The following is a 24,175-nucleotide window of genomic DNA, read 5'->3' as shown; positions in this document are numbered from 1 at the left end:
GAATGGAAAATTTCACTTTCCCTCAGCACATCTGTTAGGCACTATGCAGATCACAAATGACTGTGCAGAATTCAGGCTTGGATATATCAGAAATCAAAAGACTGTTCTCTGATAACAAAAGCTCCAAAAAGGTATAGGAAATGCCATAGCATGATTCTCTGGTTGTGTGTTCAAACACCCACTATATTTATCTTAAATATATTTACAGAAAACTAAGACCTACACTTGGACAACTCCATTGAAACAGCTTCTTTCCATTTTTATGAACAACCAGAGAAAATTTACTAACATGCATTGGAAATGGGAGCTCTGATTAAAGCAAAGAATAATCTCTAGTTCTTCATGCAGATGGAGATGAAAGCTTGATGTACTGTAACAGATATTAAACCTAGTATCAGCAGTAAAACAGCTTGCACTGCAACTTGGAAATCAGAAACCCTTGATGTTGTTCTGTATGAAACACCATCCAAGAAGCAGCACCATGACAGCAAGCTTTGGACTTCCTCCATGGAAAATCGACATTCCTTTAGGATAGTATGATAGACTCTGAAATTCTTTATACAAGAATACGAACACATTCAGTTAGCCTACAGAAGCTCAGTTAAGCGTCACCTTTAAATCTAGAGGCAAAGAGCTAGAAAGATGAGTGAATAAAAACAGAGCAAGAATTAGGTACAATGTGCTTATGGTCTTTTATTGATCTCATTTTTTACATTACTAAGGGACAGAAAATTTTCATTTATTTCCTGAGGAAATATTTAATTTATGTAATTTGTTATAGAGCACAAAGTGCATCTCTTTGCAGTAAATTTACTCCTTTGGCTTTGTTTGCTTGCCCTCTGCAAGTCCCAAAAGCACTGCATCAGCTTCCAACAATGTTGTATCACTGGCTGCCCCCAAAAACCTGGACGTCAGTTCAAGATCCAGCAGTCTCAGGCGTACCTGGGTTCCTCTCTGATATTTTCTGTGAAGAAAAGGGGAGAGGGGGAAGAGGGTAAGTTTTGTTAAACACTGGTCTTGCATTCCCTAAGGCCCTCTCCTCTCTGCAGATCCAAGCAGCAGCCCCACAGAAAACCAAGCGCTGCAATGAAGTCCAATGCTGTTGTAATGTCATCAGCACTAAAACTGCTGGGACACACTCTGTACCACCACAGAGCCAGTCTCCGCTGATACAATCCTGCCCATTGAAGAACAGACACCACCAGATCCCACTGTGGGAATACAGACTCTACAAAAAAGCAGTCTATTACATGGGAAACTGTTTGTGTCTTCCATCAAAATATTTTACTGTATCATCTGCTATCATGCCAATAATTATCTGCAGGACAACATATCATCAAAGGGGAGGAAAAGTCGTCATTAGATCACTGGTGACATTGCTATTATCAAAAAGTACAATGCTAGCTAACTATGGTTTATATTTCCAACCCTGGGCCTCAGGCAAGGAACTTTTCTTGTCTTATCCCTCCATCCAAAGAGTGAGCATCATCTGCAAGTTTTTTATTACATATAATTAAAAAGAAACCCCACAACTATTGTAATGAAACATTCTGCCTACAGGCTTGGGTTTTATTGTTTTATGCTCTCTTTTTTCCTTTCCTTTTCCTTTTAAGTCAGAAGATGTGAGCGTTCAACGTGTTTTTAAAACAGACCCTGTGTTAAGATGGCCATGCCAAAGATTTGTGAAGATTTTTAAAATATGAGCAAGTTTTAGAATGCACCTGGAGAGCTACTGATTGAAGTCCAGCAATAAAATTGAGAACTGTTCTTCTTTTGAAAGTTCAAGTTGTACTTTTTTTTTCCCTAGTCAAATCATAAAGAGCTGAAGATGCAGCAAGCTTGACTATCTTGAGCAAAGCAAGAGCAAGTTTCAAATATTCTCCAGTTACCAACCCAAAAAAAATGTAACAGTGAAGTCTGGTTGCACCATTTCCACCTTGCTCATTTTCACCTCCATCTTGGGCAGACAATCTTCTCTGTTTGACAACTGTTCACTAGCATGAAGCAAAACTGAGCCAGATTTCAGCTTTCTTCAGCTCATCAAACCGAGATTCATTTGGAAAACTAAACATCCTAAGAAAAGGCCCTGGACTTGCATTTATGGTGGGTTTTGTTTTTGTGTTATTTTGCTCTCATTTTCTGTCAGTGCTATCTTACATTCATTTCTCTTGCCTCTTTGTTAATCCTGGATAATACTCAGCAATGATCCAGACTGAAGAGCATTTGACACCTCCACCTTGAGTAGGTATGTGGGTACATAGGGTAGGTACTCAGTCAGCAAGAGTCCTGCCAGCACTCATCCCAGTGAATCCTATGATGATCTGCATGAGTCCACTGGAAATAACACACATTTTCTTAAAAAAAAAAAAAACAAACACACACACACACACACACAAAAAAAAAAAAAAAAAAAAAAAAAAAAAGTGAAGGCCCTCACCAATCCAAAACGCAAGTAACTACTGCTGCAGTGAAGAGTATGGCACAGCTACCAAAGACAGGACACAGCTTATGTTTGGTTGTTACCTAAATAGCTGGAAGGGATCAATTCTGTCCTTTTCTCTGTGAAATATATGCATTTCAAAATGCAAAACAGAACAGTTTCACAACTGATGAGAATTATTTACGAAACCTAACGTGCAGCATTTCAGTGTTGCTGAAATCAAAAGACAATGCATAAGAACATTAATCTTCCGGGATTAGTTAGGCTTATTGAGAAGAGAGGTCCCCAAAAAGGTTTTGGCATAAGAAGGAGAACAAAGAGGAAAGCTCCTCATTGAAGTATATTAATATAAGTTTATATATTAAACCAGTAAATGAAGACAAGTAGTTTTAGTCATTTGGTATATGGGAGAAATTCCCAGAAAATTCTGTAGCATGAACCAAACCTTCACCTCACTGACAGCTGCTGGCTAGATGGGTTGCCTTTGCTGTTGCCTCTAGTCATGAAGTTTTCCCGATCTCTAACAATATCTTCAGCATAAAATATCAGACTTTACTGCCTTTATCAATGTATGGTGGTGGGCGGACTAGGTTCTGAGAGAGGGCAAATTAAAAGGGAGAGAAGGAAATCTGAGCGGGAGAAATGGTCTGTGGAAAGAAATAAGAAGGAGCAGACACCTTTCAATGAGAAAATAGGAGGGTTGGAAAGACAGAAAAGAAGGGATAAATGTAAAGCATGTGACAAAAAAGCACTGAAAACACAGGCGAATTATGTAGAAATCTAGGAAACTATACTATGTACAGTAGAGCCAAGAAGAGGAAAACATCACTGAAAAGACTGCATAAAACTATTAAAACCTGACACTGAACTCCCATCTTTGAACTACAGCACTCTGTGCCACTTTAAAAAAAATCTTAATATATTTTAAATCTAATAAAACTTAAGACTAACACTAGTAGTTCTGTAACAAATTTTAAAGACAGTCATCTCTCTGCCTTTTTCTTCTCTCTTTCCTCCAACAGGAAAAGCAACTCACCAGTAATCTACAGCAGGTAGCTGTTGAGAAAACTACCTTCAGGGTCCAACACATTTCTACAGAAACTGAACTGAATGAGGTTTAAATTGAATTAGAAGTCCTTTCCCTATTTGACAGCACACAGTGGGAGAGATACTGAGCTCCATCTTTGTAACTGAAATACAAAATATTACTTTCATCACGCATCAGTTCCTTTTGGGCTGGTTGCTTGACTACAGTGATGTTTTACAAGTGAATAGACGAAACAATTTTTTTTCTAATCAAGCCTTTAAAAGTACTATTTATAACCAGGGAAGTCCATATGGAAAATCTGTAAAGAAACTGTACTTTTAATGATTAATGTGTCTAATTTTACTGAAAATAAATAAATAAATAATCTTAAGCACAAGTCCTCCAATTTTAGCACTGCTGACTGTACAGTCTGCAGAGAACTTTGTTCCAATTTCCAGACATGACTTTAGTGTATGTTTGTAATGCAAAATCCAAGTAATTGTATTTTTGTAAGAAGAATCACAATCTTCAATGCTGCTTCAGTAACTGGAACAGATTCCAGATACTTTAATCGTACTTAATTATTAAAGAAGCTTTTCCAGTCACAGCACATCTGCTTACAAAAAGATCACAATGAACATCTCTTTGAGGAGCTGACACAACTGCCAATTTATATGAATATAAACATTTGGGTTTGTGACAGATGTTCCCTACAGCTAAAACACTTCAAGAGTATGTGGATGATGCAGAAAAAGCAGAAACATGAACACAACATGCAGTGGTGGTCTATCCACCACACTTTAGAGCAAGAGGAAATGATAGGTTACTGTATGCATAGTAATCATATTCTATCCACAAAGGTGTTTATCCTTAAAACAGATAAAACTATCCTATGGTTAAAGCAGAAGCTTGAAGCAGGATCCAGAAACAAAGCAGGCATTTTATTATTTTCAGGAAGAGTGGCCTAGGAGACACAGGACACCAGTGTAAAAGGAAAGAAACCATCTACTTACTCCACTTTGCAAAAGGACTTGCTTTATTTTTAAGTAACAATGCTGGTATTCAAGATCATCTTATCCAGTGACCATCAGCAGGTACCACTGACCTTCACCCAACCCCCAACCACTGTGTTTCTCAGGGATCCACGTGTTTTCCTCCTACCACTTCCTATTGCCAGGCAAAAGTATTAAATTCACTGAGAAGTAGACAAAGGTGTTTAGTTACATACATAAATGAAGGTATAAGAATTTCTCCAGAACTTAAAAAAATATTTTGCAAGTAGACTTAAAGCTTGATCCACTTCCACAGAATTTATTTTCAACAGCTATGAATTTTAACCCTTTGGGAACCCCGATTTTGAATGGAAGGACCCCACCTAACACCCACATTCAGAGGTGGGAATCCAGCAGCTGCTGTTGCTGAGCCATGACCTCTTTTCAAGTCAGTGTCCAGAGCACCCACTGATGCACCAGAAACGTTTGCCTGAACTTCAGCCAAGGAGCAATGTGTCCCAAAAAAAGCTTTCTCTGTTTTAAATGTGTACCTGCAGGCTTCTTTCCAACTCTTCTGGAGTGGGCAAAGCACTAGCTACAAGGTGTACCTTCCCTCAAACATCTACTTCCAGAAGATGATGTTTAGTTAAGTTAGAGGCAACCCAAATAACTGCTTCAGTGCTCTTTGTAATTTTTGAACTGTCATGGAGAAGAACTAGAAAAGAAGCAAAATGAAAATCGTTTTCTTGTTTGAACCGTAAGTCTGTGCAAGCACCCATCACCAATGTAACACAGAATATAAGAGCACAGAGAAAGCACACAGTACAGCCTTGCTAATGATGCTAAAGAAATTTTAAAAACAAATACAAAAATTAAAGTTTATGTCCTGTTACTACATTAAAAGTAGGGACTATGATATTTGCATGCAAGTATCAAACTACTGTGTCTTAACTTACAAAAAGTAGGTCTTCTCTTTGCTGATCATATGAGTGGAACAGTGAGCACTTTCTGACTCAAGCCACTTGGAAGCTTCCTTCTGACTGTCTATATTGCTTTTATTGCAATCTGGTCTCTATGCTGATCCTTTCACATTTGCACTGAAGCTTTAAATCTCTCCAAAATCTTAATGGTAAATTAGAGGGTTTAGCCAAAATTCCCCAAACTCTTCAGTCAAGATTTTAAACTTGTAATTTTAAAGTAATTTTACTATGTGAAAGATATATGAAGAAACAAAAATCCTCAATATTTTTGCATAATAAAACTTGAGGGGGAGGATATGGAATGCCATATTTCAGCTCCTGCTAATTAAGAATGCTGTGGGGGGGAGAAGATTTTTTTTTAACTTAAAAGTCATTCCAGGTTACAGCAAAAGGTCTACAAATGGATTTGCCTTGGAAAGTGATGAGCATGTTAAAACAAGGAGGCTATAACTAAAAATGAGGATCCAAATTATACCAATTTCGGCCAAGAAAATGGGACAGTAGTTTTGCAGGTGTGCAATTTCACATGCAAAGGAAGCATCCTTATTACTAAATGGCATTAAGAACTTTATTCAAACTCTAAATTACAGGTGTAGACATTAAAGCCTTTTGTTAAACTATCCATTATTTAAAACTGCATGTGATCACAAATTAGCAAGCAGTCCTTTTTCTATTAAAACTCCTCAAGTTATTAGTTTAAAATTTAAGGCAACAAAGTTTCTATTCTTGGAAACATTGCTACAAAAATAACAATGCAATTACAGAAATGGTTGAGTCTTACTGGATCTTGGCTGATATTTCTCACTCATTTCAAAAGTGCATTCACAGATACCTTCTCTTTCATACTATAAAAATACAGGATTAATATTTTGAGACAAGCAGAATATTTTGGCTCATCTATCCTCTACTTTGTTAAGGGTTCTTAGTCTCCATTGCCTCCTTTTGGAACAATACCCTGTGCAATACAAAGATGAATGAACTTGCTAGGGTTGGCTATGACCATTCTCATCCGCTGTCCATCCTTCCATGCCCTCTGTCCCACCCCTCAGGAATGTGCATTTCTGAAAGGAGTAGAAAGGCAACTCTTAAACCTGGGGTTTAATTCCTACATTGAGGGTTTAGCTTAGAGAATTTAATTTGATTTTTTTACACTTTTTGCATCATTATTTTTTGATGTTCCCCAGCACAGTCTAGTGATGGCTTTCTGCAATGAAATGAATCCCTGGATCATCTTCCATACAAAATCAATTAATATAAAACACTCCAAAGACATGGTTAGAGTTGAGCCATCGTACTCTCAGTGAATGCCATCAGAAGTCTTAATGCCTTTCATTTTTGAACTGAGAGAATTTCAAAGTGTGTTTTTCAGATCCATTATTCAAGAGGCTTTGTTTCAGTGCCTTAGCACAGTACAGAACAGTTCACGAAATTTGAAACCATTTCACTTTCTCTTTTTTTTTATTATGTGAAAGACACCACATTATCAACCAAGAAAGAATACAAGAGCAGCAAAGGTAGTGAAATAAACTGACCATCACCTTCTCTCCAGAGTTTGTGTTTACCATTCTTACCACCATTTAAATCCACTCAAAATCACCCTGTAGCTCCTCATTAGTAATACTGAAATGATAAAGCATCCCCAGAAGCAAGCCCACCTCTAACTAACTGCAGCCAGCAGCAAAGCAGTGCAGCAAAGCTGTGTGTAGAACAATCCATTTTGTTTCTAAAAAAAATGTTCTGAAGCACTCCTAGATGCTGCCTGAGCTCACACTGGTCTCATCTTTATCAGCAAAGGGACGCCCTACAGGTGGCTTAAGGAGTACAGCTCTGTATGAGTTTTATCCAGGTCACCCTCTGATGCCCCACAGTGAAAGAGCGCTGCAAAAGCACAACACTTCCCAGAAACTTCTCCCTCATTGCCAGTATACACAAAATTCTAGCTCAGAGAAAATATGGATGAAATAAGCAGACTACTGTCAAGCTGAAGGCAGTGCATTTCTATGTAAAAATCTACATCTTGTAAAGTGATGGGGACGGCAATCCTGCATGCAGCAGGTCCAGACAGCAGTCATAACACATACCCTCCCCGTCAGAATGAGCTCCTAGGCAATGCTGGGGCAAAAAGGGCAAAGCCCAGTTTGGTACATAGCAGTGATGGAAGCAAGTGGCAGCAGGAAGGTCCCGTGAATTTTGCACAGATAGAATGTGGATGGTGGAAGAGATACTGGGAGAGCAGTATCGTGGGGTAGTATCCTGCTGACTGCCTTTCTTTAAACACTGTTAAAGAGAAGACAAAGAACATGCATAAAAAAATAATAACCAAGTAAAGATCTTGATCTGTTATTAAAAAGATTGAGCTGTCTATACAGAAAGAAAATACTGGTACTAAAAGGTGCTGTCTGGGAAAAGCAGGTATAAATCAGGAAAGTGAAGTCCAACTAATGCAGATGAGAATGACAATTTGCAAATAATATTGATGAATTAAGAGGAAAAAACTCCAAGCCCTGAGACTTTTCAGCCATTGATGGCTTCAACTGAAGAGATGTCAAAACAGATGTGCTAGTTCAGTTCAGGATAACCTGCTGAAATGTCATGTCTCATGATACAGTGAAGTCCTGAGAGATGACCTGAAGGTCCCTTTTGGCTTAAATTTTATTCATCCATTATTTATTACCACAGCATCCAGTCATTCAAATAAGGGATGGATGCTCAAAATAGGATTTTCAAAGCATCTCTGTTCTCTGCAATCAAACACTTCACAGAAATGCTCCAAGGTTGCTGGCTACATTCTGTCAGAAAATGCAATCTCGCTTCTTGTGACTCATCAACCCATTACCACTTCAGCTGTATTTATTTCCTACTCCATTTGTTTTCCTCTTTCCTTGAACTACGAATGCAAACACGCTCTCATTTCTTCTGAGCAGTTACTGCTTGTGACACCTGCTTAATAATTTTTCAGAATATTTTTGCTCCTTGTTCCAAATCCATACTTCTACAAGGAAATAGGCTATACTCTGCTGATAGAAGCAGATAAAAGCCTCTCATATTCTTGGAAGCACTTAGCAAAATGCTTTAAAAGTTCGTGAAACGATCAACTTAAGCAACAGCCATTGTCACCTAGTGTTTTGGAACAACAATGCATAAGTAGATCCTATGGCAAACATCCTTAAAACCAGCAGGTTTTATGCACTTGAGGAAGTCTAAAGCTAAACCCCACTTTACACTGACCACCATCTAAAGCAGAAATTGGAAATGAATACACAAAGAGTTTGGGCATATTAGCTAGAGGCTGATGTGAAAAATACCCTGAAGCACTTGAATATTCCCTCTGGAAAACTGGAGCTTATAGAAGTGCTGATGTCACTGCATGCATGGACACTTGGGGGGAAAAAAAACCTACTGAACAGACTGGTAAAAGCAGCAGAGTTTGAGAGTCCACTCCATCGTTAGGGGGTAAAATAATATCTCTAGTTATGCTTATGTAGCTGTTCAAAGTCATAATTTATTGGTCAAGCCTTGGCAGCTTCATCCTGTGGGACTCAAGTGCAGGGACCTTGTCACCCTTCCCTCTGTCTTCACTGTTGGCTATTGAGATGCCAGACAGCTGGCACAGACATAGGTGAATGAAACATCTAAGTCTTCATTCCTATTGCTGAAAGAAGGTAAATGCAAAGCCTGACAAGAACTGTTTTATAATTGTCACAGAAAAACATCAAACAAGCCATTGCGAAGACACCGTCACACTCTGCTACTATCATGATATCAATAATCATTGGCATTTGTGTCTGTGACAGCAAAAGAATACAGCCAAAGGTGTCAAATATTTAAATCTAATTCTGTTTTGGTCTGGACATTTAGAGTCTTGGTAGAATTTCTTATTTGTAAATCACTTCTAAAAAGGTAACATGCTTTTCCTCAAGTCAAACAAAACCCAAAGTAACCAATTTTTAATTACTAGAACAAGAAAAAAAATCATCTCACTGTTAACTTTTGCTACAGTATCTGCAAGAATCAATTTGCATTTACTAAAACTTTTTGGTACAGGATCATTCCCTTTTTTAGGGAAGGAATCCACAGAATAATCTATATTTTAAAATGTACTTCATATCACATCAAAGATGAATGCTGTAACCTTTTCTCCATGGCACAGAGAGGTATGCTTTGACAAATGAAACTTGCAAGAGGTGGCTCCTGTCATCTAAGAACTTGTATCAGATATACTCATGTCATCATACAGTAATTTATGCCAGTTTCATTCTCAGTCTATAATGTAAAGCATATCCTTTAACTTGAGAGGAAAATGAAAGAAAAAAGAAATCTGAAACTTTAGTCCAAATTTTTATATTTTTTCCACTGTTTAAACAATGAAATTAACTATTAACTATTGATTAAAATATTGCTTTGTAACTTATAAAATGTTAAAAAATAAAGACTATATATTTTAATTTATATAAAAAATTAGCCAGCGATTTTACAAAACACTAAAAAACCCCAGAGCCCTTCATGCTTACAGGCACCAGAAGCCAGGCAAACTGCTTAAAAGATGAAAGATAAAGGTACACAAGTGGAAAAAAAGAAGCCAAAAACCCAAACCAAACTCATGTGAAGTATGCTCTAGCTCACATTCTTCTATCCATCTTTCCACAAGTAATCACTATTGTAATTCCTACCCCTTCTATTTCTCATGCTGAGACCTTGGCTCAGTCAGATACTTTTCATGTATGTACTCCTAAACCTTCAGCCCTCCACAGTTCAAATTCACCTTCCACAATACTGTCTTCATTTTCTTCATAGATGTGGTCTCAATCTTACTCCCTTTCTACACATACTCCATTTTCTAAATCCGAACTTCTCTGGCCTCTTGCTGTCTCCCTGAGATCTCAGACCAAGCATTTCCAGTCTTCTTTTTCTATTCCACAAAAAAATTATTAGACATATTTTCTTGCCCCCTCTTACTTACTGCCTCCTCACTCATCCTAGTCCCAGCCCATTTATCCAGCCAAACTCACTCTCTTTTCAGTTCCTTACCCCATCATAACTTTCTCTGTCACCAGTATTGAGTAAGTTCAGTTGTCTTCCTCTTCTTGCAATGCTTCTCAGTTTTCTCACTCAGCTGATTCCAACCCCGTCACACCAGCCATCCTGGCAGTTTTCTTATAAGGGATTAAAAATAGTACATTTTGATAATTCAGACATGGTTCTTATCAAAATTCAAATCAGACTCCCCCTTACTACCTGGGTAATGATACTAGCTATGGGAACAATGACAATGAATTTAAAAACCTGCTCAGCTTTGGTGCTCAACCAACAAGCTTTTTACAGTTGGAGTGGCTGTCACACAGGAGAATCCTCAGCAAACCAGGATAATTCACATACTGTCAGCAGGTTTTTGCAGACACATCATCTAACCCTGCTCTGATGCTCCCATCTGCACTGATGGAAAGTACTGTCCATGGCCTTATTTAAACCTCATCATAGCCATAAATTGGATTTATTCTTTTCTTGGGAGAGCTGGATGCAGAAGACATGTAGAGACAGCTAAAATGGCTGTTGAAGTGGCAGTGAGTGCTGGTAACCATGTTAAAGACAGAAAACAGAGCTGCTGAACAGCTGAAGCAGATACCTGAATTCTCAGTTGCAAGTGAATGCAACAGGAGAGATGCAGAAGGTGCTAAAGAGGAGGGAAGGCTGGGCACTAATGGTTTGGGGTCTCAGAGGAAGAATGGGCAGTGAGAGAAGGATCTGGAGGAGATACAGGTTGAGGAGCACAACTTTGGAGAATGTGGGTGAGATCTGTAGAGAGAGTTGATGGGCTTGAGAGAAAAGGATGAAGAACTGGATGGGACTAAGACAAGAGGATCCGGAGGTACCACATGGTTCTTTATCAACCAGCTAAAGCCAAGGGAGGACTGCTCCTTCCCAAAGGACTGCTGAAAAGTACCAGCCTCTTTCCTGAACTTCCTTATTCCCTAGTGTTTCCCCAACTCTCCTTGTGGCTGTTGGTGCCTGCACAAAGCACTGCCTGTCACATCTACCCTCTGGCTTGCCCTTAGTGTTCACTGTGGCAAAAGTCAAGTCATATTTATGTAACAGTTGGTCTGTAAGATGCAGCATATGCAGATTGCTCAGACAACTGCAAGACACTCAGCTGAAGATTTTAGCTAAAAATGTCTGACAGTACGGACTGAAAAAGTTAAAAGTGCATAAAATGGGATCTGGCAGAGAAAAAGTCCCCCTGTAACAACAGATTATTAACCTAACTATTTCTAGTGCTCTTAAACCATCTTGAAGCATCACTGAGTGCGCACATCTGGAACATATGCCTGCATTTCTACACCAGAGAACATTACCCAACATCTTAAGGTATATCAAATAATATTTCTTGAAATTTCAATTCCTTGTTAGTATCCATTTATATGAATGCCTCAAGAACAATCTCAGCTACTTACACTATGAGTGAACAATAAGGACTAACACTGAACAGACTTTTTGATGAAAAAGAGTTCATGGTGCTCCTGTAAAAGGAACATTTTCAGATTTGGGCAGGAACGTTTCTTTGGAAGCCAACACTTGTGTTATTCATTCCAATGGCTTTCACAGCTAATAAAAGTCTATTCAGAGACAACATGAAAATCTTACTGGGGAATGGTGCCTTAAAAATGCAACCAGTTTGACACTGTCAGTTTGATTTCCTAGACCTGCCAAGGAAGAGTGTAAAGCACAGCGAAGGTTCACTTCTCTGCAGAATGCTATGCACTTGCCTTTGAGCAGAGCAAATATTTGATGGTTCCACCTTCTGCTAAAAAAGCCTAACATATTAATATATCTTTATCAGAGTTGGGAGAGGGACAGTGTTCAAATGTGCTTCAGATTTTTAAAATATGTCCTTCATGAAACTGTGAAATGGATGAGGAAAACCTATAAAGAATATCCATGGGGAACCTGGTGGGTAGGCAAGGTATTACCAATGAGAAAGGTCACCTAATAAACCACTCACCTGCTGCACACAACGTTAGGAGTGAACTCAGGTTACCAAGGGCAGCTTTTAGAAATGCTAAATGGAGGGGAAAACCATCCAAAAGTGCATGAAACAAGGTATTATCAGACTATTAAGATACTAGAAATGACAAAGGTTGACCTAATGCTATAATGCTTGAGGTTAAGGAAATATGGACTATCACTGTATATAGCTATCAAAACAAACTTTTCAGAAAATTTTGTTTTGGAGACAATAAAGAAGAAATGAACAGTTGGATAAATCAAAAGCAACATGCAGGCAAGAATGGCAGCTGCAGGTTGGAAGTAGACAAGGAGGAACCTCCAGGGAAAGCTGCTGGATACCACATCAGATTGTGTCCTGGGATCCTAACACCAAAGACAGCAGAAGGGTAGAAAGGGTTTCTAAAGAGAATTCTGTTTAGGGGACATTGACACGGGAACAGGAGCATGCTTGCAATTTTAAAAAGGGGAATGAAAGAAGAGGGAAAAGCTTAAAGTATAGTTATGCAATTCAGTGAAATTGGAGAGACAAACAGGAAATAGGCCTCAAGGATGAAAAAAGCTTATTTGAAAATAGTAAAAAGCAGGTGTAATCATGATAGCAGATCTGCATTTAGTATGTGGAGTACACCTGGAAATGAACTAGCAACACCTGTTGTGACATTGTACAAGGACAAGAGCCATCTTCCTGATCTACTCATTTGGCTTATGCCTTCTTCTACAACCACTTTATTGTCTTCTGCTCAATAGAGAACCACTGCTAAGTTCTTATTAAACACAACAGGAACACATGGACTGAGAAAAAATACCAAATAAGGCAGTGGGTTTTTTTTTTTTCTTAGATGTGGAAAGATGAAAGAACTACAGAAACTTAAATTATTACATCTTTCTCCACAATGGAAAAATTAGAGATAGATAAAGCTACTTAGGGGAAAAAGGAAGGAATAGAGACTCCGTCATTAGAGGAAGCAACTGAGGAATAAAGAATTAATGATTATTATGCAGAGTCAGGTAACTTTCCCCTCTACAGTCCCATCTCCAAATACTTCCTAAAAGCAGCTTCTTCCAAGGAATTTTTAACCTATAAGCTCTTTTTGGACCCCATTTTCTCCAACTTACACCGTGCAGTCTTTCCACTGGATCTACATAGGTAGACCTTTCACATCACAGACTTATTATGGGAGTACAAAACTGCCAACCAGAAGAGTCAAAGTCATGAGAAAATGTGTGCATATTTGAAGAATGGAGATAAAAACCCAACATGATATGAACAAAGGATCCCGAGCTTCCAGGTCTGTGTTCCTCGTGCATGGTACCATCAACAACAGAAGAGCTCTGGATTCAGAGCTTTAGGCAGACAATGTCATCAACTGCGCCCAAAGAAGAACCGTGTTCTCTGGCAGACTTTAGCACAAGAAACAATTTGAACCCTATTCTGTATACAAGCTCAGACAAACACTTAAGGCTATTAGTTTCCAATGTTACTTAGAAATTAATTTAAACATTTTAAGCTGTTTTCTTAGACCCTTTACACAGAAACTCCAGAACAGATGTCCTAAAAATAATTTAGAAGAAGGCCTGTATCATACCAGATCTACAGAACACTAAAAAATGAAGAGCTGAAAGCACGACTGCTCTCTCTCCACAGTCAGAGCACTCTCATTAGCTCACCACATGCGGCTGCTCAGACTTGTACTCAAGGCAGCAGAGCTGCTGCAGATGCCTGCGACAAATCCTGTGACCATCCAAACTATGCCAACCATACCTTGTGTGACTGCTTGCCAAGGAGAGGGTGTTATTAGCCAGGCTTGGCTCAAACAATTCACTGCCCACAAAGCTACTTTAATGCACTGTCTCTACTGGGGTAAAAAACACAGCAATCCAACAATACATTACGATACTTTCCCATCACTGCAGCAATTCCCACCACAGGCAACACTTTGTCTCCAACAAAGACGCCTCACATTCTGTGCCTGCAAAAAAACCCCTATCCATACTGTAGGGATGCCAAGAGGAACATCTGTGTGCTCAGAAGGACACAAAATTGGCTTTTTGTGTGCGTGTGTGTGTGTGTGCCTGGGTGAAAGAGACGGGGGCAGGGAGCTCACAGACAATAGCTTGTGTGACTGCATGGTAAGGAAATGTTCTTTCATTCCCTTCCTCCTTCTTTTAATTTATTTTTTAATCTGAACAAGGGAGTCAAACAGCCGCAGCAGTTATCAGCTACTTCCCCAGGTCCAGTGAAAAGGGTTAAGTTTCTCCCACATGACTAGCTTTAGCCTAGATTTATTTTTATCAGAAATAATTTCTTCAGGCATTAAACACCTACATTCACATTTCATCAAATAATACAAGGATTCTGGGTCTACTTGTCCCTTTGTCATATATTATTATGACTGTAATAATGAAATTGATGAAATGCTGAACTACAGATAGTAAAATGTCTCCTACATGATGGATGCATTCGTGGGCTTTGATTATTAACAAATTGAAGCTTAAAAAGGAGGAAAAAATAATCAGACAAAAAATAATACATATACTGCTACCTTTCTGAATACTGAGTCAGTCATCTGGAGAGCAGCATAAGAGAATGTAAACCATGAACTTGCACTACCATGAAATAAATGCTGTAAAGCAATGAAAACCAGTCCAGTGGAAGCAAATTATTGTAAAAAGCCCCTCTACAGAGGGCAAAGATCATCACTTACTGGTAAGCATTTTTATTTTGTTTTTATAAGACCTACTTAATCTACAAGCAATCCAACAATTCTTTACTGATGGACTGTCCTGGCTCAGTCTCATTTAAATATGTTCAAGTTCCTGGCTACATTCAAAAGTCAGAAGAAACCGTAAGTTTTTTTTCCTGGAGCTGTGCCTGCTAATGCCACATTCTCCTTTTCTTCCTGTCCATTCTCCAGCTAGTCTGTTCAACATGTGTGGTGCCATCTAATCATCTGACAGAGATCATTAACTCAAACTGCTTCATGCCTCAGTTTTAACGCCAGCACCTCCAAAACTGGGAGCATGAGGCCAGGGAATCAATTAGCAGTGACTTATCTGTTTCCCCAAATATTTGCAACTCTTTAACCAATGGTTTGAAATTCCATCCCCTCCCTTCTGAAGGGGAAAACGGAGCCAGGAGATGCAAATCTGGAATAAAACTGAGCCTTTCAATCCTCCTCTCAAACACTCACCTTGCTAGGACGTGCTCCAGCAAAATAGGCAGGTTTTGACATACTTGTTGCACATCAGAAAAAGAATTTTCAGGTAACAGTATGCACTGTTATCTTAGTGTGCCTTCTCTGGAGAGAAAACTGAGTTACAAGAGCTCCTACAACTCCTGTCCACAAAGCAAGGGAATAAAACAGTTCTGTCATCTGGGAGAGGTGTCCACAGCATTTTACTCTGGATTTGGAAACACCAGTCTAGCGCTTTAGGAAGCTCAGTGCAGAGAGGAATGACTCAGCTGGGCAGAGTTCAGGTCTGGCAGGGCTCCCTGGGTGTGGAATTAGTCCAAACACCTCTGACAGCCTCTTGACTGCCCAACCACACAGATCAAAACTGCTTCTCTGTGGTGCCAGACCTGATACAGCTGCACTAGACTCCCACTGTCAGGGGCTCCAAGGGGCACGGTGAAAGTGGCTTTTCAGACAGTCAGTTCAGAACAAGGACATTTTTTTAGATCTTGTTTAGCCCTGACTCTGCCAAATCTAGAACAATTACACATTTTTTTGCTGGGCTCCACTGTCCAGAAGGTTGTCCTCACCCAGGTCTAATGATACCTGAATGGGAAGAGCCAGCTCTAGATCAGCCAGCACGTCCTGCTGGAGCTTGGGATGTGAATGGCTACAACACAGCACTGCAAAAAACCAGCCCGCACCTGGAGGCGATTGAGGTGAGTGGGTGCCAGCATCTGTATGGAACCACTTGGATGTCCTTCCTAAAACATCCTGCGACAGCCATGAGATCCTGGCAAATGGAACGAACTGGATATCTCTATCCCTATCACATTGGAAAAGAGGTGACTGCAAAGAATGATGTCCAAACTAGGACTCCTTTAGATAAAACACGGCTAAATATCTGACTAAAATTGGAGCACTTGAGCTTACATTGCATGAAAGAAAAATGTTTCACCTGTTCTATGCATGAATAAAAACCATCAGAAAATAAAAATAATTGTTTAATACAGAATCTGGGTATGAACGGACAATATATTTTAATTCTTATTTTGCGTTTTTCAGTGGAAGTAGTAAGTGCTCATAAAACCAAGATTATAATGTAAATCAGCCAATTGCAAAAATTTAATTTGATTTTTAGAGAATTTTCCTTTTCCCCCTCATAGTTATTGTTAAATCCGCCCAGTTCCAGAGCATGATTGTGTTAGGTTTTGTACAAATGTGTACAGACAATATTTCAAATCTTGACATATTTGTGAACTAGTGCTTGAATTCTGTAAGAGCTGTGGTCCATGTCACTGCCATGGATAAACTCACTGATTTTTGTGGGATACACATACAGCTCTGCAATGTGCCTGCACAAGTGGCTGCTGAACTGGGGCTAAAAAAACCAAAAAAACCCATAAACCCCTAAACCAAAGTAAAATAATGAAGAACAAATGAACAAAGTAAGGAGGCAATATCTCTCATTTGCTGGACTTCTTTTCAGAGCAGTAAGTATTTTTTATGAATGTAATACATTTCCACTCTACTCTTCGTATTTTCCTCCAAACTTTAGACACTTTAACTGAAACTCCCCATATAACTTCCTTTGCTGTCTCCCTTCTCCTTATCAGCATTTATGTGATTTAAAAAATGGCACCAAAAGTTTCTCTAGTCAGTGTTGTGGGATATAAGAGATCAGTGAGATCTTTTTTCCTAGCCAATGCTCATACCAGCTCCTAGAAGACCAAGCATCTTGGTCTATATCCCACATTCCTGAACTGGAAAATGGAAGCTGTTAAGATCCTGTCTCATTTTCTGTTACCTGCAACTGCTGTACATTCTGTACGTTCTACACCCAGCCCTTGATAATATGCAAACAATATGCAAGTCACCTCCCCATCTTTCTTTGCAAAAGACTCTACTCAACATTTATGCTTATATTCTCAAAAATTAATGAAAATGTATTTCAATAATCCAAAGATTTCAAAAACTTATAAAATTCACGATGCCTTTTTATAGATGCAGGAAACTGTTTTACAGCAAACTAATCATGTCTGGTATGTTCACCTTTAGTTTCTGACATGTAAGAATGAGTCTTGTATTTTAATAGGTTTTGAAGATGTTCCGGAATAGCAAACTAAATACATTCTGCCAGTGAATTACTGCAGACTTAGAGTGGTGGCATACATAAACCAGAGTGGAAATAATTGTAAAGAAGGCCAGCACATCCACCCATCACCCTTCCATCGACTTCTCCAGGTCACACACCCTTTTTGTTTTCCATGTTAACCTTTTACTCTGATTTTCTTTCCCAGGCTGCCTGGAAAAATCTTACTGCCTAACTTACCATCCCAAAAGACAACAAGCTTTGCCGGTGTTTCATATTGGAGGGATCTTATTAAAGCAAATGAAAACCAATGGAGTATTCAAAGTTCATAAGCCTGGAATAAAATGGGAACCCAAAATGTTACAAATTAGTCTTGTACTAAAGGCAGTCCTCCTTTCAAATGTCAACTTTATGCTAAACATTCAGTAACACTAATAAAACAAAGAACAGGCTTGTCCCAACCCATTTTTAAATAAACTCTGTCACTGAAAAGGGAATTGCTTAACACTTCCATCTATCTCAGAAACTGGGCACTGTGGTTATATTTGTTAGGGAAAGCAAGGGAGATCTCAAGACTGCTTCCATACCTTTCACTTTGTTAGTCTTTTCTTTCCCACTATGGTCCAAGAATTCCAGCTCCTGTTATTGCTTATCTACTGGTGGAGCACAGTAAGACGCAATTAATCACGATAACAAAATCCCATTCTTGTTTGTGAGTAAAACTAATTGTAGTACAGTATTTCTTTTCCATCACCTTAGAAGGCACCTTGCAGCTTTCCCACAGTATCAAGTTCCCAATACATGCACACACACAGAGCACCCTAGTGATGACTCATTCCAGCTTAAACCACCTTTTCAAACAAACTTCTCCAAACAATGTATTATCTGCATTTTAAAAGGCAGGTGAAATTCTACCACTCTGCCTATAAAAAGGACAGGGAGGCTTATTGTACTCCACAAAAGATTTAAGGAAAGTATTGATGGTCCAAGCAATTAGTAATACTCTTGGGGTAGAAACAATCATTCTGAAAGTTTTCTCACGTAGGGAAAAGTAAAAACTACACATAAACGATTTTGCCTATTAATGTGTCAATTCCATTAAAATGTTATCAACTCTGAAAGGATTTACTTGTGCATTTAAAAATACCCTGCCTGTAGTATATCACTTCTGAAGCCAGTGGTGTTAGTTATAACATTAATGACCACACAAAGCAAGAACAGGCATTCAGTCTCCCAGGTCAAATTCAGTTTCTCTTACACTTGGCAACAAGTTCAGATTACGTGGGTGATAAAACGCCCGCAGAGCCCAAGCAGGGCTGAGCACCAGGAGGCAGGCACAGGTTTAGGCTGCTGCAGGACTGATCATCAGTACCTGCTCAGCCATCTATCACCTGCAGAAATTTCACCTGCGGCCAGGACACAGTGCATAAGTACCCGGACACAGAGATGCACCTCCAGCCCTGTCATCACCACCGCGCCACTGTGCTGATGGACCCCAACCTTAAACCGAACTCCAGGGAGGCTGACACTATTGCAGCACCTCGTTTATGTAACAAGCACACTGCACTCAAAGCACGCTGCACTTCCACCCTTTCAGTCTCTGTCCTGGCCACATCTCACTCTGTCCCATTTCAGCATTAACCACACTTAGGAAGTTACATGAACCCCCAGAAGAAACTTGGAAGAAAGAGTAATGGTTAAGGTGAGGTTATTCAACCCCAGTACTGATGGATACACACAAATAACACCAAGAAAAATGTGACAGCTAAAAGGCCACTACCTGTTCCACACTGTAAATAAAAAGTCTTAAATGGAAATTTTAAAATACTTGATTTAACTTTCTTTTTACAAAACCTAATCTATTTGTTTTGCCTTTCATAGGCAGAACAGATTCGATCAAATAAAAGCTTCCCAGTAATATGATGAGCAACTACAGGAGCAATTACTGAACCTTAAAGTATCGCTCTTTGCAAAGGAATATTTTTAATTCTTGAAATGCACTTTTGTTTATAATATATAAATAAAACAATGTATAAACATACAAAAAATTTAATATCTAGAAAGTCAACTTTATTTAACATAGGATTTTAGCAACTTGCCACACTTAACACCCTATAAAATAGCAAATTGATGGCTTTGCTTCACCGAATGCAGTAAAAGTCAGAAAGAAGTCACAGAAGTTTTAGAGTTCAGCTAGCACTGCAATTACTGTTGGGTGGGAACTGCAAATCCCTGGCAGGAGGCTTAGGTTTGTCTGCACATTGGATCCTCTGTCCCAAGAACAATTTCTGTGGGCAAAAGACAGAGCACCATCATTTCTGAATGGCAGTGGGGGACCAGCCACTGCAGAGCTGGAGTAATGGTAAGACAGCAACTGCCATAACCTTGGTGCTGCAACAGAGACAGCAAAGTGGCTCCGGGGAAGTCCAAGGGTTCCCTTTGGCAACCTGAACAGTTATTGCCTCACACTCATGTTGTGTAATGATATAGAGAACAGATTTAGCTTGAAATAATTATTTCAGCGGGATTTTTCTAGCTTTATCAGGCATAATTTGAATGTTGCAGCCTCACTTAGAAAACTGAATTAGTTTCGCTGGAAGGACTGGGAAGTGACCAAGGAAGTATGTACTGAATGTTCCTGGAATACCATCATCATAGCCTGGATGCCAAATACATGCTTATCCATCTTTGTGATGTAAAAAGAATAATTCATAACATTTCTGTCATTTGGCAGTGCAGTACTAGCACCATTCTGATTACAGCTACATTTAAAATTCATACATAACATAATTGTCAAGGTAACAATGGACTAAAAATGTTGTATAGATCTATTATTCTGTAAAAATTTGCACAAAGTGAAAAAAACCCCAACACATAAAAAAGAGGACTAGTGAAATTAAAGAACTAAATATTCAAACAGCTGGGATTTATCCTTAGTTGATGCTGTGGGTGTTGCAAAATAAAAACTTTCACAGCAAACTGCTTTGCACAGTAATCGCACAGGTTGTGCAGTAATATACAGGTTAGCTGTTTGATATCAATTGCAGGTAACTAAACTGCATCCTCAAAAAGATTAAAATATTCAGATTTTTCAGAGTAGCAGTGTAGTAGTCTGAAAAATCCTCCAAGACATGGGAGTGAGACTGCTCTAACTTAAGATGCTAGAGTGTTTCATACTAAGTAATGGGGAGAAAAGTAAGTTAGTAACTCTTAAGCATTTTCAAGACTTATTTTCTGATTTTGATATCTAAAGAGCTTCTATGCAATGACTAACTAATACATTCAACAATATACCTTTTTAAAGAGTTTCCCTTTCAGCAGTCAACTGGTTTGTGCATGTGTGCACACACAAGTATTAAAGGAGTGACAGATTTTAATTAAACTATAATGTGTGTAGCCTCATACCAGATACTGCTATTTGATTGTGATACTGGATGTTCACATCTTTTTGGGTTTTTTTCCCCTAACATTTTCAAGCCTGAACAGAAAACAACCCAGGTACAAGGCTGTAAGTAGTGTACATTCTTCAGTAAGAAGCACAGATGAAAAAAAACAGGGAACTGGAGGGCCAGAAGTTGAGAAACCACAACAAAAGATTATTTCTTGTTAAATAGCACAAGCCTTTGATGAGCCAGAAGATATTTACTCAAATTACAGTTTAGCAAAGCCTGATAGCAAATTGTTTTAGAGATAAGGTCATATGATTGACCACCTCAGCTTCTTCCAACAATTATCATGCAAATGGAAAGGAATGGGAGCTGTCTGAAACACACAAAATCAAACCGAGGTGGCAGAATCAATCCCAGGTAATAGTAGTATCAATAATTCAGCCAAATGCTTCCCCATCTCACTCCTACTTATTTCATGGTCATTTACAAAAGAAGTTGAGCAGATTACTTTGAAACTGTATTTATGAGCATTTCTCATTCATCTAGATCACTTCTAAGGTAACACAAACTCTTTGGAAAAAGACAGTATTTTACAAGCAGCACAAAGAAATATTTATTTCAGGAATTTTGAAATGTTTGCTGCACATAATATATTGAAATGCTGAATTTTCTACTGTACTTGCCTCAAAGTGTCTCAAAAGCAAGCCTTCTTTAATATCCAGCTACTTTCTAAAGACTTGATCAAAATCAGAGAAATTAAAGGTCGGATGAGACATAAAGTCTTATCTTTTATACCAAAGGTGGTACCGTGATGAAAAATTCATCTAACTTGCTTTTAAGAAACTTCTGCAAAAGAAAGGGTTTTTACAACTGGCCCTGGGTAAAACCCTCTGACAGTTTCACCATCCTAACAGCTGAACTTGTTTACCAAATATCTAAGCTAATTGTCTAAACTAAGCCAAATTTTTTGTTCTTCCTCCAGCCAAGATCAAAAGATGTGACTGAATTATCTTCTATACTAGAAATAGGATTTGAATCCATGCACTAATTATTTTCATATTGAAATGATTAAAAAAGAATTTATGAAATAAACTCCCTTTAATACTTCGTTAATTCTGGTATTCGTGACATGAAGGAAAGCTGTAAGAAAGTTAAGGTAGTAAAGAAAGCTTTCAAAAGCTAAAGATAAAAATTTAAAAAGTTTCTCCAACATTCACAGTTCAGCCCCTTAGGTAAATATTCAAGTTTAACTCAACACCAGTGGTTTTACTGCTACAGAAGTACAGTAGAGAGCAGAAAGAAGAGCCCAACACTTCTAAATTCCAGTTCAGTTTTCTCTTCTTCCCATGAGAAGATCAGCACTACTACTAGCTGTTACTCTTGGCACCCCATGCAAACTACCATCTGACACTAAAAATGGTACTTGATTCTCTAATCATATGACTGACAACTGGCACGGTGATCAAGGGACAGTGAAATGCAAATCATTCTTTTTCTGACCAGGAGAAACAAAACAAGTCTAGAAATCACCATTTCTTCCTGGCTACTTATCAATCCTCCCTCACTGGGCTGTAGGACATGAGTTTCTGCTGTTAATGCTCCAGCTGCCTTTGGTCTGGGAGACAAACCAGTCGACACCAAAGACATCCATGTATGTGTCCAGATGTCTGCTACTTTAGCTCAGTCTACATGCACTATCAAGCAAGTAGCATGAGGCACCTCCCTGATGAAGGTCACTCCTGTCAAATTTCAAGGTATTGTCCAGAAGTTGGACAGGATAACACTACGTTAAAAAAAGGCAATATATATTCAGAAATGCTTGACACTTTCTGCAGCACAGAAAGAAAAATAAACAACCAGCAAGAGAAAATGACAGCGGATAATTTTATTCCAAGTATTCAAAATCTGACAGAATTCAGCAGGACAAGTAACAGGAGGTATAGACCAAGGGGTATGCAACAAGCTTACTTAGGGAGCACCACAATCACTTTTGCCTACATGGTACAAACAGATGAATACATTTAACAATTGCTTGCTAATAATGAACTGCCCTGAAGAGTTGCTTTGCTATAGGAAAAACTACCCCACATCAAAAGAACCTCATTTGTATATCAAAGAAGAAATTACACTTGGTAATAATGTTTCTTTGAATCGGCACCTAAAAATAGTATTGGACAAACTTAACTTTTGGTCTGAAGACTTTTGAAGGGAGAAGTGATTTTCATTATAACCAAAAAACAAAAAGAAAGCACTTTCACTCGACATACTGCAAATACCATAGGAAAAAGCAGAAAGTAATTTTAACTCTGTGGTGTGAGGAGGTGGGTGTGAAAAAGAGGAAGACTACTTCTTACGCGTACTTCAGAACTTCTCAGAAACATCAAAGGAAAAGCATGCCACGTTCTTCCAAGAGGTGTTTGTTTACACTCCAAGAGCAGCTTATGGTGCGTAGGACTCCCAGTACTAGAGAGGAACGTGCTCCCATCAATACTGAGGTCCTCTCACACTTTCCTATTTACTCCTCAAAGACCTCTTTTATTTCACCAGCCCCATATGAAAGCTTGCTACATCCTCAAGAGGCGCACAGTGCTGCACCATTGATGCCTGCTTTACCCACTCAACAGAATATTAAATATCGCCTTGCTTACTCTCTCTCCACTGTTTTCCTCTTTCCAGAAGCACTTTGGTGCTCTCTGCAGAATTTTGCTACTTCATTCAACATTGTCCACAAAGTCTGAAGTAGCTTAGTCGTGGGCTTTATGTCACTTACCAATGATGGCATGGCTTTATGTCACACACAGCACTTTCAGGCTTTTCACTAATCCCCATTCTTCTTTTCATCTAAGCCTTATGTTACTCGAGAATTTGACAGGAGAAGTTTCAGATGGACAAGGCCTTCTAAAACCAAGCTGCCACTGGCTGTTGATGCCCAGATGAAATACAGCAGAGTAGAGCTTTCATCTGTCAAAGGCTGCATGAACGGTGATGCAAGCACTCAGTCTTTTTCTCTAAGTAAGGGCAGAAGTAAGAGCTCAAGGTTCAAATTCATTTGAGTCTTTAAATCCCATAGAAGTACCCTA

The 24,175-nt window shown here is 38.9% G+C and overlaps 1 protein-coding gene across 1 annotated transcript in view; it reads right to left on the bottom strand.

Annotated features, from left to right (window-relative positions):
- Window positions 1-673: 673 nt before the first annotated feature.
- The window catches only part of TPD52 (tumor protein D52), a 124,283-nt gene continuing 100,781 nt past the window's right edge, over window positions 674-24,175 (bottom strand). The window contains exon 7 of the mRNA XM_066179760.1: window positions 674-964. Coding sequence (XP_066035857.1) covers window positions 811-964 — 154 coding nt within the window. The 3' untranslated portion in view covers window positions 674-810. The remainder of the gene's footprint in view (window positions 965-24,175) is intronic.

This window comes from Chamaea fasciata, unplaced genomic scaffold, assembly GCF_029207755.1.
Source record: "Chamaea fasciata isolate MVZ Bird 193981 ecotype frontalis unplaced genomic scaffold, bChaFas1.0.hap1 SCAF_1, whole genome shotgun sequence".
Classification (NCBI taxonomy): Eukaryota; Metazoa; Chordata; class Aves; order Passeriformes; family Sylviidae; genus Chamaea; species Chamaea fasciata.
The sequence above is the reverse complement of the archived record's forward strand: the minus strand, read 5'-3'. Positions and strand labels throughout refer to the sequence as shown.